The 21,272-nt window shown below is 44.4% G+C and overlaps 2 protein-coding genes across 2 annotated transcripts; one reads left to right on the top strand and one right to left on the bottom strand.

Annotated features, from left to right (window-relative positions):
* The first annotated feature begins 507 nt into the window (after positions 1 to 507).
* LOC109762161 (uncharacterized) lies at positions 508 to 2,368 on the top strand. Its single transcript, XM_020320982.4, has one exon. The coding sequence runs from the start codon at positions 1,565 to 1,567 to the stop codon at positions 2,060 to 2,062; it is 498 nt and encodes a 165-aa protein (XP_020176571.1). The 5' UTR covers positions 508 to 1,564; the 3' UTR covers positions 2,063 to 2,368.
* Positions 2,369 to 6,009: 3,641 nt separating this feature from the next.
* LOC109762163 (probable purine permease 11) lies at positions 6,010 to 8,077 on the bottom strand. Its single transcript, XM_020320984.4, has 2 exons — positions 7,680 to 8,077; positions 6,010 to 7,290 (listed from the first exon to the last, which is right to left on the bottom strand). Exons 1-2 carry the CDS (start codon positions 7,768 to 7,770, stop codon positions 6,209 to 6,211), a joined length of 1,173 nt encoding a protein of 390 aa, XP_020176573.1. The 5' UTR covers positions 7,771 to 8,077; the 3' UTR covers positions 6,010 to 6,208.
* Between the last annotated feature and the right edge of the window lie 13,195 nt (positions 8,078 to 21,272).

Below are 21,272 nucleotides of genomic sequence, written 5' to 3'. Positions count from 1 at the left end.
ACCTTGCTGATGGTATCTATCCACAGTGGTCCACTCTTGTGAAGAACATACTCAATCCGGAAGGAGAGAAGAGACAAAGGTTTGCCCAAATGCAGGAGAGTGCTAGGAATGATGTGGAGCGTGCTTTCGGTGTGCTTCAGTCTCGATAGGGTATCGTTCGAAACCCTGCATAGACATGGAGCACGCAGAAGCCTTGGGAGGTGATGACTGCATGTGTGATCATGCACAACATGATCGTGGAGGATGAGCGTGATAAAAGCATCTACGACCAAGCGTCTGATTTCCAGGGTGAAAATATTATGTCTGAGCAGCCACCTCATGCAACCTTCGAACAGTTTGTCCATTTTCATCGTGAATTGCGGGACTGGCGTACTCATATCCAGCTCCAGGATGATTTGGTTGAGCACATGTGGACTCACATTAGCGACCGGTAGATATATCAGTTTAATTTTTTTTTCATGCAAACAAATTTCGATTGGGTTGTAAGACTATTTGATATTGTTTTCTTTCGATTGGGTTCTAAAGACTATTTCGAACGTATAAACTATTTGCTATGTTTGATTTAAACAATTTTATATGCTGGTTTATATGCACATCGGACGAGATGCAGTCGAAATGCGGCCGCGCGTTGGGCGCACGACCGGCGCATCCAGAAATCTAGGCGGACACGGTCTCATTGCCACCCCAAGCAGACGAAACGGACGTCCGTTTGGGGTCGCGCGTTGGAGTTGGCCTAATGGGCTTATTGCAGAAAAAAAAACATGTGAATACATGATATCAGTGAAGAGCATGCAAATGGCCCGTCGTTGAGCAAAGGAGGTGGCGACCACGAGAGAAGGCATATGAGCTCACTCATGTCCTTCCCCCCTCAAGCCATGGACAGACATGTCCTGCGTTTGCATGCCCTGCTGTGCATGTGCCTACGGCTGCCTCCACAAGAGCGAGCAGATGGGCAACCAGCCAGGCCCCCCACCATGAGCCGAGGCCACATGGGCAACGACAGATGAAAACCCTGTGACAATGCTATTGCTACGTACGCGCTGCACAGGAGGAAACAGGCCTCTCCCCTCCTCTTGGCTTGGTGACAAGACAGAGAACAAATTGGTTGGGAAAGTTATGAGACACAGTTGGAAGGATAAGCTGTCTTTCCCATTTAAGGACACTGCCACCCTCCTGCAGCCGCTCTCCTCTCCCCACAAACACAAGAGCAGAGCCCTCTCCTATGAAGAGAGGAGGAGATGGCTGGGCGTCAGAGACTTCTTCAATGTCCTCCTCTTCCTCCTCATGTAGGTAGATATTCAAAGAGCTAGCACAAAGAAGATAGCCAACAATGGCTTCCTCAGTGTTGCATTGATGATTGCCCCGGAGAAAGCATAAATAGAGAGCTCGCTATCCAGTATTCTCCTCCAAGTAGCTATTCATTCTTTCTCTGCACACTTCTACTTCTTCTGCATCTGTTCCCTTGGCTATCTTTAGCCTCTCTCGTTTCCCTCTCTTGTTTCTGCATTCCATTTCATCCTCATTCACTAGATCTTCTCATTGCCCGCCCGCCTGCCTGCCTGCCATGGAATCCTCCCATATCACCGGGGATGATGGCGAGGGCTGCAACAGCAGTGAGTCTGGGTGGACAATGTACCTGGCCTCCCCCATGCAAAGCGGCGACGACGACGACGGCGGTAGCCGCAAGGGAAGCGGCAGCGATGGAAGCAATGTCGATGATGGCTACGGCTACACTTACCTCGTCCGTGGCAGGAAAGGAGGCAAGGAATACTACCAGGATGATGGCGATGACAACGACTCCCTTGCCTCTGATGCTTCGACTGGACCAGCCAAGGTCAAGGTGCAGCCCCCGTCGCCTGACGCAGGCCATCGAAAGAACGGTGACAACGACGGCGGCGGTGGCGGCGAGAGGCCAAAGGAGGAGGACGAGGAAGAAGATGACATGCGCACCAGGTTCTCGACGAGCTCCCGCAAGAAAGCCGGCAACAAGGCGGAGAAAGGGGGCGAGGGGAAGTCATCCAAGAAGAAGGGAAGCTCCTCAAGGACAAGCTTCTTTTGGTAAACCAAATGCTTCAGAATCATTGTTCTGTACTACTAGTAGCAAATAGCAGCCAATATGTATGTGCCTTATGCATCATCGGTCGATCTTTTCCATTTTGTTGTTCAAGGTGGGAATGTATCCCTCATTGTTAGGAGCATTGGAGAAGAGGGAGGAAGGCTTTTTTTGGGTCCTCAGTTTTGCCTTCCATAGTGTTCTCCCATGGTTGACCACCAGCCCCCAATTACTAGTAGGGTTAACTGTTGCTGCCATGTAAATCTACTGCAACCTTCGGTTATTATATTATTATTCAATGTCTTCCTGCTTTTACTGTTGCTTGCATGCAGAGCTTGCAATCTTCTGCTGTGTTTCTTGCAATCTTCTGCTATACTAGTAGGGTTAACTGTTGCTGCCATGTAAATCTACTGCAACCTTCGGTTATTATATTATTATTCAATGTCTTCCTGCTTTTACTGTTGCTTGCATGCAGAGCTTGCAATCTTCTGCTGTGTTTCTTGCAATCTTCTGCTATTGTTTCTAGCTATTAATGGAGCACTGCTCTAACTCATAAGCTACACTCTAGCCGGATAGACTTGCGAGCAAAATATGCATTGAAGCATGGAAATAATTTAACAGTAAAGAGAAGAAGAAGCCAAGTCAAATTAATAAGCCTTCTGCTCCTTCCCATTGCCCAGACTCTAGAATGTCAGCAGTGTGCAATGCATATGTTTTTTTAACATAGATTTATTATTACTAAAAGAGGGTAACATGAGGCCCACATGCAATCTTTCTGCCAAAATCATTCGCACGGCATTTCAGCAAAACCAAATCACTTCCTTGCCTTTTTCTCCAACGGCTCATCACCTAAACACAGCCCAATCATAGACAAACAGGAACATGCATGCATGTATCACAACACAGGCAAACAATGGGAAATAAATACCAATAGCTTTATGGAGAAAAAAATCCTTGCCAACTCATGCTCTTCAGCATTGCGCTAAGCAGATTCTGAGAGCAGGTGACCTTGGCTTGAAGTAATTTCGTTGGGTGCCCATCATGTGGCAAGTATATAACAATCACACCAGAAGAATTATGTGGCCTAACCAAACTCCAGAGGGGAATATTTGTCTAACCATACCACTCATGTAGCATTAAGGCGGCAATTGCTGCACATGCTCTAGACAGGGTGGAAACAATGATTTGTCCATCAGACAGGCAGGGATAATCAATAGCCATAAACTAACCAACAATCATGTAAGCTGGTTCACGTACTAAAACAGCTACTAGTATCTCTCTTATTTTTCTCTATCCACACCAAACGGCTTCTTAAAAATAAATTGCTTTTATGTTTGTAGAAGGATATATGGAAAGGGCAACATGATTACAGCTAACGCGTCGCTTTTTCAACAAACCTAATGCGGTGTTACAATGAGCTGCTATACTTTATACGATAATTAAACAATGTACCGATGTGGCGGGCAACTACATGCTGCAATTAAGCCCCGCCACCCCCAATGATTTGGCATTAGATATCTTCACCTTCATAATAGAAACATATGATTGGTACTGTAGGTATGCACCGCACATTAAAGCAAAGTATATCACCTGCTATGGATGTATGGTTCCTCCGGTTACACAGCAACAGCTTCCTAAAAGCAGCTTTGGCGTCGGTCTCGGATCATCCTTCGCTTCAAAATAATGCAGGGAAAGATATGCATGTCTCTGGACAGCAGCCCCTCTTTCCTGGAAGAGAAGAAATCTATCAAAAGGAGCCTGTAACTGGAGCTTGGGATATATAATTAAGTAATTAAGTTTAGGAAATATGCAGCTTAACTGAAACAGCCCAGACAAGGTAAAACAAAAGTAGAATTGCTCACACTTCAGATAAAAAAAAAATCATTGAGATGGCTCTAGTGTTGTGATCCTTGCATGTTACTGCTGAAGATTTTGCAAGAGAGCAAATGACCTGAATCAAATCTGTACATCATTTTTCTTCTTCAAAACATCCTTATTCACTCAATGATTCGAGAATACGTGCTGAAGAAATCAAACCTTTTTGGGTGAGAAGTTTTAAGGGGGACACAGCGAGAACCTTTTGGGTGGGAAGGTTCAAAGATGACTGCCGCATAGTTCTCCCTCATCATGCTGTTTTCAGGTGTAGCTGGATAACCGTGAACATGGAAGTTTCAATGGAAGCACATGCGTATGGTGAAGCAGCGCATGACTGTGCTACTCGAAACTGTACCCACAAGATGACTGGATCATCTTGCCGTGTAGAATAACAGCTGCCACCCTTTACCTGTTCTCAACAATACTGTGGTTGGAGATGAGTCACTCTTGGAGAATTAGGAACAATCTTTAGCTTCTCGGCCTCAAACACCTTGGCCAACTAAAAGTAGCACATAATTTTCATTACATAAGTAAAATAATCCTGAAGACTTGAATAGCCAGTATTCAGAGCAGCACATAGGGTGCAGAGCTTCAGATAATCAGCACTTTGATTACTCTTTGTTGTTATTTCAGCTTAGAATTTTTTTTCCCCTTCTGAGCAAAACACAGTAAGAAAAAAAAACTGTGGGAAGAGTTCCTACAGATTCGGCTAAAAAATACCCCCTCTATAAACAAATATAAGACGTATAGTGGTATAAAACGTCTTATATTTGTTGACAGAGAGAGTAATAACTATGCAGCGTAAGTATGAATTCCCAGATATAACACATTAATACCATAACAACACATTCCCTTTAAAAAAAACATAACAACACATAGGAGTAGTTCATATTTGCTGCCACCATTACCTACTAACCGAACAAGCATGTTCATATTTCCTCAACGTCTCTCAAAGCCAGGTTGGATGCATATAAAGTTCAGATGAAAACAATATAGCTGCTTCCACATCTGTCAAAATTTTATGATCAAGAAACCTACGACGGTATATTTTAACAATGATGGGGCAACACGATGAAGATTCTTTCAGTCAATGTCAACTTCAACTTGCATGAACCATCAAATATACCTCATCGGAGCACTTCTTGCAAACCATCGAAGCACTTCTTGCAAACAGAATGGTTATGTTGCCAAGCTCTTACTGTGCCCTCGAATTACCAAAGGTACTAGTAACAAAATGCTTGGTAATATTACCATAGCGAGGTATTCTGATTCTAGTTATGTAGATTCCTTACATCATACACATATGGACCTCAACGGTTGACCTCTTTCCTTTTAAACAATGGTTGACCTCTTTGAGGATGGCATAATTAAAAATTTGGGAGCTGCTCATAATGTTTTATAATTCACAACCATGTATCACAATTCGCAAGTAGATTAAGAGGTGAACATATTCTGTTCAGGCTCTGTGTTCTATAGCATATAATATGAATAAATAATGCCGTACTCGATGTAATGCGGTTTTGTACAAAACCATGGGATATAGAGCACAAAATTCATATATATATATACAAGCTGCAAGGCCTTTGTTATGCTCTGTATTCATTTGGACAAAACCAATGAATGCCTTTTAACCAAGTATGTGCTACCAGTCGGGTAGCCAATGTTATGGTCTGTGGGAAACATAAAGGAAAAAGACATTTATTCCGTGTATTCTTGCTTCTTAAACAGTCAGTACTCTACAAGATGACAACTAGAAACTGAACACAAAAGGAAGAACAAGAAACTCCTCCAGATTAAGCCACAAAACGGTTTTATTCTGTAACTATATTTTGGATGACCAATTAGAAAATATGGCACCAAGAAAAGGGATTTGACACATAATAGTAGAATCTGAACTGGCACATACGTCCGAAACTCCCACTCACAGTGCAAAACAGCCCAAATCAGTAGTTTTCACTACCCGCAAGGGCCAAACCGAACCAAACCAACAGTAATAGCCCATTATGCAGTGTTCAATAAGCACATCCAGAATATTTAAGGAAACCAACTATTAGCATGACGATGCAAAATATGGAAACACGTCTCAGAAATACTTTTGCCTTCTTATTTCCCAACTCCCATGATGATACATCTCTTACATAGGAAAAGGGAAGAAACTAATAACATTCTATACATATAGAAATGATATTTCTTTTGATGAACTTACTAGTAAGCCTAGTAATAACTAGTACCTCATCGAGTACCAAGAAATTAAGTCTGGAAAATAATGCACCAAAGCAATTAGGAATTCTCCTCCACACTGGACGAAGTCTTCCTAGACTTCTTGTCATCAACATACAACTGGTAGCCGTATGAAATAAAACCCCAGATGGCTATCAGCATAGCTATAATCTTTATTCCATCCATTTTGTCGTGAAAGAAAATCACTGCGAAAACAGGAATGATGGGTAGAGCTAGAGTGCTTATCACATTTGAAAAGAGTGATGAAACCACAAAGATCAACCCCACAACTCCAACAGAAGCTATCTGCCATGATATAGCTGTCCATAGCACTGTCATTACATAGGACACCTTCCCTGGGCTGAACATGTGCATCTCTCCCTCCAAAGTCTTCCATTCACCACTTGCAAACAACCCAACAAGAGAAGCCAATGTAGCCACAACTGCCGTATAAATCTGCATGTTCAGCACGACTGAGAAGGTCTCCCTCTTAATAACCTTTTCAAACGTAACTTGCATGAGAGACAGAATAAGTGAGTATGTGGCCGATGCTCCCAGTGTCAACACAAAACCCAATACATGATTCCCTTGAGAGATATCACTACTGCTCGGAGAATCCTCATCAACTCCAAGGAGCGAAGCAGAAAATGTAAGGAGTAGTACCGAGTTGAATATCAAAGGGGTGAACTTTTGGGCATTGAGAAAATATGACAAGACGGCGTTGAAGGCCAGCTGACTAGCACAAATGAGGGAGTAAGTTGAGACAGGAAGATACAATAGACCGTAGGAATACATCAAGTCGTCTGCAGCAATGATGAGTCCCAAGGCAATGTATATCAGAGTGATTTTGGTGATAGATGCTTCAGGGCCACTGGTAGTTGCTTGTGTGGAAGGTGACTTTGGACGGAAAAGAAATTGGGCAATAAACAACACCGGAAAACCAGCAGTCTGGACAAACGTGGACAACCATTTGCTATTGCCACCTTCATTGTAGTAGAATCTCCCTAAGAGTGTTGCCGACGTCTGACCAGCCACAAGGAAGAACATGTTCAGTACCACCATCAACCACCATTGCCAGTGCTTAACCGGAGCGCTTTGTTGGGGTGCTTCATGGGCCAAGGAAACCGCGGGTTTGGAGGATCCTGCAATTTACAATTGGAAAGCAGTACCGACAGGTTAAATCAAACTGTAAATTCCGAACATGGATGATAATAAGACATGACAAAATGTTTGGACGAACTCCAACAAACAGTATAAACCACCCGTTATGGCATAGTGCCAAGATGCCGTACACAATTCATCGAACACCTCGTGCGCGTGCGGTCGCTCCCCCACCAACGGACCACCAAAGTTCTTCGAAGCAAACTCAGATAAATACGTAGTACTTTTGTCTATGGGCACCACAGCGCACGAGGGTTTCCACGTATCAAGGTGAACTGCTAACTTGATGTTCTACCTAGTATCCGGGGCAAATTTGAACCAGAAAACAGCGAGATATCTCGTCACGCCCTCGAACCAGAAGCGAACTGACCTGCGATTTCTATCTGGACCTCCTCCTGGTTGCTCCCGCCGCCGCCGCCGCGGACGGCGTTGCTGTTGCCGTTGCCGTCGTAGCCGGCCATGTCTCCGCGGAGGAGACGCTCGCGGGCGCGATCCAGGTAGAGGACGGGGAGGGGGGAGGCAGTGGCCTGGTCCGTCAGCGTGGGAGCGCCGCCGCACGGGGTTGGGGGTGGGTGTGGAAAAGAGGCCGCAAGGCACTGTGTCGTCTCGCGTCTCTCGGAGCAGAGCTACTCCTGCTAGCCCTTTTTGTTCCGTGCCGATGGGCGTCCCCGCGGACCGCTTTTCGCCGTCGCTATCGTAGGTGACGGAAGACTAGCCGCTAGCGAGGACTTGTGACTTGTGACGCTGCGCATCGTTGCGGGTTCGTCCGTGCCACCGGCTCGAGATTGCGAATTTGCAATGCCCCACCAACGGCTGTGGACTTGTGGTTGCAGTTCTCCAGGATTGACCAAAGAAAATGAGTGAGCAGTTGCGTAATTCTCCCGATGATAGGATAGATGGGATTCTGAGAACCCGAACTGGTGCAGATTGAGACGAAAGATGTTTTGATGTCCTGCCTTTATGCGTGCAACAGCGATGGGTGAGAGGTTTTTCTTGATCTCGATGGGTAGATTCTCTGCGGTCCCGGTTGCGGCGCCGCCGTCCGTCGTCCGCCTACTTTGACTTTGCCTGCTGCACGCAACTGCCTTTTTTTTAAACTTTGTTATGCGGTCACCCCGTTTACACGGACGAAAATAAAGTTTTCGGGTTGGTTGCGGCCAGCCCATAGAGTCAGACCATATCTTTGCAAGATTGTGAGTCTCAACATTTAAGGTTCAAAACTCATGACTAATGATGCAAGAATTAAAATTATAAATATGCTCTCTAATCTCATTAATAGCCGCGCCATAAGGGACGCGCTACCGCGGAGCTTGAAGCCAATTGTTGGGCGTGCCAAAACAAATAAAATAGCATGTGGGTTGGTGTTCATGCTATGCTATTAGGATGGACCATTTGGAATGAAACGGAACGCCTGGGTATTTCGACAAAAGAGTATGCCTCCAGCGATTTTGCTCAACAACATCAAGAGTGAAGCCAACCTTTGGGGGTGAAGAAATAGGGCAACACATACCAGGAGAGTAACACTCTTTTGTTTTCCAATTAAGAGGTGTATTTCAAACTCTATTCTCCCTTAATTAATATATGAGGCAATTTTTTTGCCTCCGTTTCAAAAAAAATGTGCAAAGTCTAAAATGCTCGGCGGGCCATGGCCCATTCGGCCTTGCCATAGCTCCGCCGGCGTAGCTTACAGTCTGAGGCGACAAAGATCCTTCGAAAGTACGCGTCCTCCGTAAGAGCCATTGCCTCTCATATTGCCGCGCCGCCATCCGTCGTCCGCCTAATGGTCGCTCACTATGGTCGACCAGTCAACCGTTGAACAATTTACTGGGTGACCTTTGACCGTTAACTTATTGAAAACACTTAGGTTCACTTTTTCCTAAAATTGACAGTTCATGAATTTGAAAAAAAAATCAAGACACGAAAAAGTTCATGAATTTGAAAAAGTTTACAAATTTGAAAAATCTTTGCAAATTTGAGAATTATTCGTGGATCTGAGAAAAGTTCCGGAATTGAAAATGTTCACGGATTGATAAAAAAACACGGATTTGAAAAATGTTCACGAATTTAAAATGTTTAGAAAATTGTAAAATTCAGGAGTTTGAAAATTTTCACAGATTTGAAAAGATACTCACGAATTTAAAATGAAAACTAAACATAAAAATAAAAACAAATGAAAAAACAAACCAGAAAATTTGCACAAAAAGCAAGCCAAAAAATAAATAGAAATATACCTGATCAGAAGCTTCTCAAAACCAGTTGGGAGCTTCACAAAAACGTTCTCTAGATAGGCCGGACCAATCTAACGAAGGGAATGTGCGATGTGTACCGTCTTCACTTTAACGGCGCTTTAAAGCGTCGAATAGGAGTTGGCGCCAAATGCTCCTGTTCCGGTCGCGGGCTGCTGGAAAGCGACTAAACGCGCGTGGTGAACCGGCCCACTTGAGTCGATATTTTATTCAATTTCATCGCATAGCTTCATCTTGCCTCTGGCACTCACTGCTATGTTGTCTTAGTGGTTCGGCATGTTGAACCGATTTTGCAAAAGTACCGAGCACTGGTTCGTGGAACCTTCCATCGGTTTTGGCTGATTTTGGAAGGTTCCATGCAGTTTTTTTTATTTTAAAAAATTGTTTCCAAATAACATATAAAAAATCATGGATGTTGTACATTTCTTGTATACGCGCCAAACATTTTTTGATACAATTGCAGATTTTATTAAATACATGTTTGAATATATTTTCTCGAATACATGTTAGAAAATTGTATACATATTGAACTTATTTTTGAAACATGTAAATATTTTCCAGATACAACTTGAACATTGTTTAAAAATACATGATGAAGATTTTCTCATATGCACATTGTATATTTTTCATATACACATTGGACATTTTATACACGTTGAACATTTTTTAAGCACATAATGAATTAGTATTTTCAAATACATGTTTAAAAAAATATTTTTCAAATACATGTTAATAATTTTTTGAATACATGTTGAACATTTATCAAATACTGTTTGAATATTTTTTAATACAAGTTAAATATTTTCCAGATACACCTTGAGCATTTTTTTGAAATACATGTTGAACATTGTATGAATACACATTTTACATTTTTCTTATACACGTTGAACATTTTTTGGCACCTATTAAACCCTTTTGAGATAAATGATGAACATTTTAGAAAATACATGTTTGATATTTTCTGAATACATGTTAAACGTTTTTCCAACACAAGCTAAACATTTTTTAATGGACGTTGAACATTTTGTAATACACATTATTTTTTAATGATACAAACTTTTTAAAAACTTGCACGAACAAAGTTTTTTCACCACATGAAAAATGCATGAGTAACACTTTTAACATTTATGTAAAAAGTGTAAGAGCATCTATAGTCGGACGCCTCAAACCTGCCTCATACGTCTGGGCAAGCCGCTCGATCAGTGTTCGGTCACGATTTTTTGACCAAGACGGGCTCCTTAAACGGGCCTCAAACGCTCCGGCTGACCGACACCCCTCATATCCAGCCCAAAAAATGGGGCGGTGAAGGAAATATGCCCTGGCGGCAATAATAAAGTTGTTATTTATATTTCCTTATATCATGATAAATATTTATTATTCATGCTAGAATTGTATTAACCGGAAACTTAGTACATCTGTGAATACATAGACAAACAGAGTGTCCCTAGTATTCCTCTACTTGACTAGCTCGTTAATCAAAGATGGTTAAGTTTCCTGACCATAGACATGTGCTGTCATTTGATCAACGGGATCACATCATTAGAGAATGATCTAATGGACAAGACCCATCCGTTAGCTTGGCATAATGATCGTTTTTATTGCTATTGCTTTCTTCATGACTTACACATGTTCCTCTGACTATGAGATTATGCAACTCCCGAATACCGGAGGAATACTTTGTGTGCTATCAAACGTCACAACGTAACTGGGTGATTATAAATATGCTCTACAGGTGTCTCCGAAGGTGTTTGTTGAGTTGGCATAGATCGAGATTAGGATTTGTCACTCCGTTTTTCGGAGAGGTATCTCTGGGCCCTCTCGGTAATGCACATCACTATAAGCCTTGCAAGCAATGTGAATAATGAGTATGGTGCATTACGGAACGAGTAAAGATACTTGCCGGTAACGAGATTGAACTAGGTATGATGATACCGACGATCGAATCTCGGGCAAGTAACATACCGATGACAAAGGGAATAACGTATGTTGTTATGCGGTTTGACCGATAAAGATCTTCATAGAATATGTAGGAGCCAGTATGAGCATCCAGGTTCCGCTATTGGTTATTGACCGGAGATGTGTCTCAGTCATGTCTACATAGTTCTTGAACCCGTAGGGTCCGCACGCTTAACGTTCGATGACGATTTGTATTATGAGTTATGTGCTTTGGTGACCGAAGTTTGTTTGGAGTCCCGGATAAGATCACAGACATGATGAGGAGTCTTGAAATGGTCGAGAGGTAAAGATTGATATATTGGACGAAGGTATTCGAACACCGGAAAGGTTTCGGGACGTTCCGGATATTTATCGGGGAACCGAGGGGTTACCGGAACCCCCCGGGGAAGTTATGGGCCTTAATGGGCCAGAAGGGAGTAGGAGAGTGCAGCCCACAGGGTGGCGCACGCCCCCTCAAGGGCAGTCTGAATTGGACTAGGGGGAGGGGGCGCGGCCCCTCTTTCCTCTCCCTCTCCCTCTCCTTGAAGGAAATATGCCCTAGAGGCAATAATAAAGTTATTATTTATTTCCTTATTTCATGATAAATGTTTATATTTCATGCTATAATTGTATTAACCGGAAACTTGATACATGTGTGAATACATAGACAAACAGAATGTCACTAGTATGCCTCGACTTGACTAGCTCATTGAATCAAAGATGGCTAAGTTTCCTAGCCATAGACATGAGTTGTCATTTGATTAACGGTATCACATCATTAGGAGAAGGATGTGATTGACTTGACCCATTCCGTTAGCTTAGCACTTGGTCGTTTAGTATGTTGCTATTGCTTTCTTCATGACTTATACATGTTCCTATGAGTATGAGATTATGCAACTCTCGTTTACCGGAGGAACACTTTGTGTGCTATCAAACGTCACAACGTAACTGGGTGATTATAAAGGTGCTCTACAGGTGTCTCCGAAGGTACTTGTTGAGTTGGCGTATTTCGAGATTAGGATTTGTCACTCCGATTGTCGGAGAGGTATCTCTGGGCCCACTCGGTAATACACATCACTACAAGCCTTGCAAGCATTGTAACTAATGAGTTAGTTGCGGGATGATGTATTACGGAACGAGTAAAGAGACTTGCCAGTAACGATATTGAACTAGGTATTGAGATACCGACGATCGAACCACGGGCAAGTAACATACCGATTACAAAGGAAACAACGTATGTTGTTATGCGGTTTGACCGATAAAGATCTTTGTAGAATATGTGAGAGCCAATATGAGCATCCAGGTTCCGCTATTGGTTATTGACCGGAGACGTGTCTCGGTCATGTCTACATAGTTCTCGAACCCGTAGGGTCCGCACGCTTAAAGTTCGGTGACGATCGGTATTATGAGTTTTTGTGTTTTGATGTACTGAAGGTAGTTCGGAGTCCCGGATATGATCACGGACATGACGAGGAGTCTCGAAATGGTCGAGATGTAAAGATTTATATATTGGACGACTATATTCGGACACCGGAAGTGTTTCGGATGATTTCGGAGAAAACCGAAGTGCCGGAGGGGTTACCGGAACCCCCCGGAGGAAGTATTGGGCCTTAGTGGGCCTGAGGGGAGAGAAAGGGCAGCAGCCCAGGAGGTGGCGCACCCCCTCCCATGAGGAGTCCGAATTGGACTAGGGGAGGGGGGCGCGGCCCCTCTTTCCCTCTCCCTCTCCCTCTCTTTCCTTCCCCCTTCCCTCTTCCTAGTTGGACTAGGAAAGGATGAATTCTCTTCCTAGTAGGAAGAGGATTCCTCCTCTCCTTGGGGCGCACCAAGGCTGGCCGGCCTCCCCCTTGCTCCTTTATATACGAGGGCGGGGGGCACCCAAAGACACGCAAGTTGATTGTTCCAAGCCGTGTGCGGTGCCCCCCTCCACCATAATCCACCTCGATCATATCGTAGCGGTGCTTAGGCGAAGCCCTGCGTCGGTAGCATCATCATCACCGTCATCACGCCGTCGTGCTGACGAAACTCTCCCGCGAAGCTCTGCTGGATCGGAGCTCGCGGGACGTCATCGAGTTGAACGTGTGCTGAACTCGGAGGTGCCGTGCGTTCGGTACTTGGATCGGTCAGACCGTGAAGACGTACGACTACATCAACCGCGTTGTGCTAACGCTTCCGCTTTCTGTAACACCCCGCATGTAACTTGCCATATTTGTAACTCCGACTCTTGCCATTTTCGGCTATGTGTTATGATAATCCCTCCGTGGTCGAGTTTTGTCTTTCGTTTTGCATTTTGTTCATGTCATGCATTTCATATCATGTCATCATGTGCATTGCATTTGCATACGTGTTCGTCTCTTGCATCCGAGCATTTTCCCCGTTGTCCGTTTTCCAATCCGGCGCTCCTATCTCCTCCGGTGCACCCCTCTTGTTTTCTTTCGTGAGCGGATGTCAAACATTCTCAGAATGGACCGAGGCTTGTCAAGTGGCCTTAATATACCACCGGAGACCACCGGTCAAGTTTCGTTCCATTTGGAGGTCGTTTGGTACTCCAACGGTTAACCGGGCATCCGCAAAGTCCATTTATGTGTCCAGCCAAAATCCCCTCAAAAACCAGCCCAAAACCCACCAAACTCTCTTCCATGCTCTAGGTCGTTCGATCACGATCGTGTGGGCGAACACCGCACCTCATTTGGAGCCTCCTAGCTCCCTCTACCTATTTATATGTGAGCACCCCGAAATTACATTCGCAGACGAAACCCTAGGAGATCCCCTCGCGCCGCGCCGGACGTGTCCGTACCGGCCGGACGCAAACCCGCCGCCGCCACGTCAGCGTCCGGCGGCCTCCACCGCGCCAGCCCGCCCGGCCCGCGCGCCCGAGCCCCGCCGCCTGGCTCCGCCCGAGCCGCGCGCCTCGCCTCGCCGCCGCCGGCGCCGCCGTGCTCGCCGGCCGGCCCCGACGTGCTCGCCGGCCGGCCCCGCCGTCCTCGCACCGCACCGCCGCCGCCGCGTCCTCTCCCTCTGGCGCCGCCGCGTCCTCCTCCTCCCGCCGGCCCGCCGTCTCCTCTTCTCCGGCGAGAGGCTCCGACCATCGTGCGCCCGAACCCTAGCGGCCCCGATCGCGATCCAGTCAACAGGTTGACCCCGAGCCCCCTCAGTTTTTCTCTAAGTCTGGAACTTTCACGTTCTGATGCATTTTTCAACATTGCATAACTCCTTGCATGTAGCTCCGATTCGCGCGTGTAATATGTCAAATTGTTCGTCTCGTGATGCTCTTAATTTTGTTCAATTGCACCATGTTCCTTAGAGGTCATCTTGATGCCCAAATCTCTGTTGCAAGAGGGCTAGTTGCTGTTATCTGCTGGTTCTTATCAGAACTTGGAGATTTGTCTTTTTTGTATCACTTAATCTGTGCATCTTATGGGCATGAGCTCTACATGTATTTTGTTGTGTGCCATGCCATCTTTCCAAGAGTGTACGCCATGTATTTTTGTGATCTCTGTGGTGACTAGCACAAGCATGCAAAGTAGGCTCCGTAATGTTTCTGATTTCAGGGACAGTGATTTCTCTAAGTCCTTGTCTGCTGTTATTTTGTTGCCATGTAAACTTGATGCTACAGAGAGTTCTATGCATATTTTAGTGATGTTCATTAAGGATGTTTTGTAGATTTAGTTGTAATTGATCCATTCCTGCCCTTGTTTTCAATTATAGAGGGCCATAGAATGACTCAATATTGCTCTACTTTTGCTATAAAATATTTCTGGCAGATTCTTAACATGATATTCATTTTTGCCAAGCTTGTTGTAGTTGATCTATACATTCTATGCTTGTGTTCTTGCCATGGATAGCTTCATAAACATGCCATCTTGATGTAGGTGTGCTTGTTTTGTCATGCATTGCTTTGTAGTCAGTGCATCAAGCTCACCAACATGCCTACATATTATTGTTTCTGCCATACTGTTTTCTGTCAAGTCTGAAACCTGATAACGAAACTTGCTATGTTTACATGCTTGCCATCATATCTTCTGGTCCTTTTTGGCTTATGGTCAGTAAGGGACTTTTGTCATATGCATTTAGTAGAACACTGCCTTGCCTTGTTTTGCTATGTTAAGTTACGTAGCATGTTGGTTTCGTGCTCTGAACATTGCTACCTGATGCTGTTTTCTGCCATGTCCAGTTTTTCACCAAGTCTGTGATCCTGTTATCTTTTGTACTTTTGCCATGCTTGTTTGAGCTTGATATGTTGTGAACTAGCCATAGCTCAGTGTTCATCTTTTGTCAAGCATCTCCTGTAGATTACTGTCATATGCTTTGTTGCTATGTTGGAGTGCTATAGCATTGTTGTTTGTGGCATTTTAAGTGCTATCATGATGTTAATCACAGATTCGTGTCATTCTTGTTTTGCTTGCCATTTGCAAACCGTGCATCCGTTTCCGGTGAACTTTATATCGATTTCGACCGAAATCATCTCATATTTCTAGTGGCATGCTTGGTTTGCCAAGTTACTGCCTTGTTCATCATTTTCCTTCCGGAGCATGCATATGCATCGCATATCATATCTTGCATATCATACATGTTTTGCATTATGTTGCTTGTGCATTTCTCGTGGTTGATTGTGGTTCCGTTTGTTTGTGTTCTTGTCTTGGGTAGAGCCGGGACACGAGTTCGTGAACGAGGAACCTGTTGAGTACGCTTACGAGGATCAAGCTTTCGACAACTCTGAGAACCTTGCAGGCAAGATGACCACCCCTCGAAATCACTTCTATCTTTGCTTTGCTAGTTGTTCGCTCTATTGCCATGCTGCGCTACCTATCACTTTCTATATCATGTCTCCCATTTTGCCATGTCAGCCCCTAACCATCCTTTCCTAGCAAACCGTTGTTTGGCTAAGTTACCGCTTTTGCTCAGCCCTTCTTATAGCGTTGCTAGTTGCAGGTGAAGTTGAAGTTTGTTCCATGTTGGAACATGGATATGTTGGGATATCACAATATCTCTTATTTAATTAATGCATCTATATATTTTGGTAAAGGGTGGAAGGCTCGGCCTTATGCCTGGTGTTTTGTTCCACTCTTGCCGCCCTAGTTACTGATATACCGGGATCATGTTCCTTGAGTTGGCGTTCCTTACACGGTCGGGTGATTTATGGGACCCCCTTGACAGTTCGCCTTGAATAAAACTCCTCCAGCAAGGCCCAACTTTGGTTTTACCATTTGCCGCCTAAGCCTTTTTCCCCCGGGTTTTCGCGAGCCCGAGGGTCATCTTTATTTTAAACCCCCGGACCAGTGCTCCTTCGAGTGCTGGCCCAAACCGAGCGATGTCCGGCGCCCCCTGGGCAACCAGGGTCTATGCCAACCCGACGTCTGGCTCATCCGTTGCACCCTAAGAACGAGATATGTGCAGCTCCTATCGGGATTTGTCGGCACATTCGGGGGCTTTGCTGGTCTTGTTTTACCATTGTCGAAATGTCTTGTAAACTGGGATTCCGAGACTGATCGGGTCTTTCCGGGAGAAGGTTTATCCTTCGTTGACCGTGAGAGCTTATGATGGGCTAAGTTGGGACACCCCTGCAGGGTTTTATCTTTCGAAAGCCGTGCCCGCGGTTATGAGGCAGATGGGAATTTGTTAATGTCCGGTTGTAGAGAACTTGTCACTTGAACCAATTAAAATACATCAACTGCGTGTGTAGCCGTGAAGGTCTCTTCTCGGCGGAGTCCGGGAAGTGAACACGGTTTGAGTTATGTATGACGTAAGTAGGAGTTCAGGATCACTTCTTGGTCATTGCTAGTTGACGACCGCTCCGTTGCTTCTCTTCTCGCTCTCTTTTGCGTAAGTTAGCCACCATATATGCTTATTGCCGCTGCAGCTCCACCTCATTACACCATCCTTTCCTATAAGCTTAAATAGTCTTGATCTCGCGGGTGTGAGATTGCTGAGTCCTCGTGACTCACAGATTCTACCAAAACAGTTGCAGGTGCCGACGATGCCAGTGCAGATGATGGGGTCGATCTCAAGTGGGAGTTCGACGAGGAACGTGGTCGTTACTATGTGTCTTTTCCTGATGATCAGTAGTGGAGCCCAGTTGGGACGATCGGGGATCTAGCATTTGGGGTTGTCTTATTTTCATCTGGATTTTGACCGTAGTCGTTCTATATGTTTGTATTCTGGATGATGTATGAATTATATTTATGTATTGTGTGAAGTGGCGATTGTAAGCCAACTCTTTATCCCATTCTTGTTCATTACATGGGATTGTGTGAAGATGACCCTTCTTGCGACAAAACCACTATGCGGTTATGCCTCTAAGTCGTGCCTCGACACGTGGGAGATATAGCCGCATCGTGGGCGTTACACTTTCGGTCTACGAGGGTACGTGGACACACTCTCCCCTCTCGTTGCTATGCATCACCATGATCCTGCGTGTCCGTAGGAATTTTTTTGAAATTACTACGTTCCCCAACACTCCTTCCTCCTTTCCGAGTCCAACTAGGATTGGGAATCCTAGTTGGACTCCCCCTCGACCCTCTACTGGATCAAGAGCTCGAGGGACGTCATCGAGCTGAACGCGTGCTGAACACGGAGGTGCCGTACATTCGTACTTGGATCGGTTGGATCGTGAAGACGTTCGACTACATCAACCGCGTTACTAAACGCTTCCGCTTTCGATCTACGAGGGTACGTGGACACACTCTCCCCTCTCGTTGCTATGCATCTCCTAGATAGATCTTGCGTGATCGTAGGAATTTTTTTGAATTACTACGCTCCCCAACAGTGGCATCCGAGCCAGGTCTATGCGTAGATGTTATGCACGAGTAGAACACAATGAGTTGTGGGCGATAATAGTCATACTGCTTACCACCAACATCTTACTTTGATTCGGCGGTATTGTTGGATGAAGCGGCCCGGACCGACATTACATGACCGCGTTAATGAGACTGGTTCTACCGACGTGCTTCGCACACAGGTGGCTGGCGGGTGTCTGTTTCTCCAACTTTAGTTGAATCGAGTTTGACTATGGCCGGTCCTTGTTGAAGGTTAAAACAGCACACTTGACGAAAAATCATTGTGGTTTTGATGCGTAGGTAAGAACGGTTCTTGCTAGAAGCCCATAGCAGCCACGTAAAACTTGCAACAACAAAGTAGAGGACGTCTAACTTGTTTTTGCAGGGCATGTTGTGATGTGATATGGTCATGACGTGATGAGATATAAATTGTTGTATGAGATGATCATCTTTTGAAAAAGTTATCGGCAACTGTCAGGAGCCTTATGGTTGTCGCTTTATTGTATGAAATGCAATCGCCATGTAATTGCTTTACTTTATCACTAAGCGGTAGCGATAGTCGTAGAAGCAATAGTTGGCGAGACGACAACGACGCTACGATGGAGATCAAGGTGTGAAGCTGGTGACGATGGAGATCATGACGGTGCTTTGGAAATGGAGATCAAAGGCACAAGATGATGATGGCCATATCATGTCACATATTTTGATTGCATGTGATGTTTATCCTTTATGCATCTTATTTTGCTTAGTACGGCGGTAGCATGATAAGATGACCCCTCACTAAATTTCAAGGTACAAGTGTCCTCCCTGAGTATGCACCGTTGCTACAGTTCGTCGGGCCGAGACACCACGTGATGATCGGGTGTGATAAGGTCTACCTTCACATACAACGGGTGCAAGCCAGTTTTGCACGTGCAGAATACTCGGGTTAAACTTGACGAGCCTAGCATATGCAGATATGGCCTCGGAACACTGAGACCGAAAGGTCGAACGTGAATCATATAGAAGATATGATCAACATAGTGATGTTCACCATTGAAAACTACTCCATCTCACGTGATGATCGGATTGATATGCATCACGTGATCATTTAGATGACTAGAGGGATGTCTATCTAAGTGGGAGTTCTTAAGTAATATGATTAATTGAACTTTAATTTATCATGAACTTAGTACCTGATAGTTTTTTGCATGTATATGTTGTTGTAGATCAATGGCCCGTGCTACTGTTCCTTTGAATTTTAATGTGTTCCTAGAGAAAGCTAAGTTGAAAGATGATGGTAGCAACTACACGGACTGGGTCCGTAACTTGAGGATTATCCTCATTGCTGCACAGAAGAATTACATCCTGGAAGCACCGCTAGGTGCAAGACCCACTGCAGGAGCAACTCCGGACGTTATGAACGTCTGGCAGAGCAAAGCTGATGACTACTCGATAGTTCAGTGTGCCATGCTTTACGGCTTAGAATCGGGACTTCAAAGATGTTTTGAACGTCATGGAGCATATGAGATGTTCCAGGAGTTGAAGTTAATATTTCAAGCAAATGCCCGAATTGAGAGATATGAAGTCTCCAATAAGTTCTATAGCTGCAAGATGGAGGAGAATAGTTCTGTCAGTGAACATATACTCAGAATGTCTGGGTACCACAACCACTTGACTCAACTGGGAGTTAATCTTCCTGATGATAGTGTCATTGACAGAGTTCTTCAATCACTGCCAACAAGCTATAAAAGCTTTCTGATAAACTATAATATGCAAGGGATGGATAAGACAATTCCCGAGCTCTTCGCAATGCTAAAGGCTGCGAAGGTAGAAATCAAGAAGGAGCATCAAGTGTTGATGGTTAACAAGACCACTAGTTTCAAGAAAAAGGGCAAAGGGAAGAAGGGGAACTTCAAGAAGAATAGCAAGCAAGTTGCTGCTCAAGTGAAGAAGCCCAAGTCTGGACCTAAGCCTAAAACTGAGTGCTTCTACTGCAAAGGGATTGGTCACTGGAAGCGGAACTGCCCCAAGTATTTGGCGGATAAGAAGGATGGCAGAGTGAAAGGTATATTTGATATACATGTTATTGATGTGTACCTTACTAATGCTCGTAGTAGCGCCTGGGTATTTGATACTGGTTCTGTTGCTCATATTTGCAACTCGAAACAGGGGCTACGGATTAAACGAAGATTGGCTAAGGACGAGGTGACGATGCACGTGGGAAATGGTTCCAAAGTCGATGTGATCGCCGTCGGCACGCTACCTCTACATCTACCTTCGGGGTTAGTTTTAGACCTGAATAATTGTTATTTGGTGCCAACGTTGAGCATGAACATATATCTGTATCTTGTTTGATGCGAGACAGTTATTCATTTAAATCAGAGAATAATGGTTGTTTTATTTATATGAGTAATATCTTTTATGGTCATGAACCCTTGATGAGTGGTCTATTTTATTGAATCTTGATTGTAGTAATACACATATTCATAATATTGAAGCCAAAAGATGCAAAGTTAATAATGATAGTGCAACTTATTTGTGGCACTGCCGTTTAGGTCATATTGGTGTAAAGCGCATGAAGAAACTCCATGCTGATGGGCTTTTGCAATCACTTGATTATGAATCACTTGATGCTTGCGAACCATGCCTCATGGGCAAGATGACTAAGACTCCGTTCTCCAGAACAATGGAGCAAGCAACTGACTTGTTGGAAATAATACATACTGATGTATGCGGTCCGATGAGTGTTGAGGCTCGCGGCGGATATCGTTATTTTGTAACATTCACAAATGATTTGAGCAGATATGGGTATATCTACTTGATGAAACATAAGTCTGAAACATTTGAAAAGTTTAAAGAATTTCAGAGTGAAGTGGAAAATCATCGTAATAAGAAAATAAAGTTTCTACGATCTGATCGTGGAGGTGAATATTTGAGTTATGAGTTTGGTCTTCATTTGAAACAATGTGGAATAGTTTCGCAACTCACGCCACCTGGAACACCACAGCGTAATGGTGTGCCCGA

The sequence above is a fragment of the Aegilops tauschii genome, chromosome 6, assembly GCF_002575655.3.
Source record: "Aegilops tauschii subsp. strangulata cultivar AL8/78 chromosome 6, Aet v6.0, whole genome shotgun sequence".
NCBI lineage: Eukaryota > Viridiplantae > Streptophyta > Magnoliopsida > Poales > Poaceae > Aegilops > Aegilops tauschii.
Note: the sequence above shows the minus strand (reverse complement) of the source record. Positions and strands in the feature narration are given on the sequence as shown.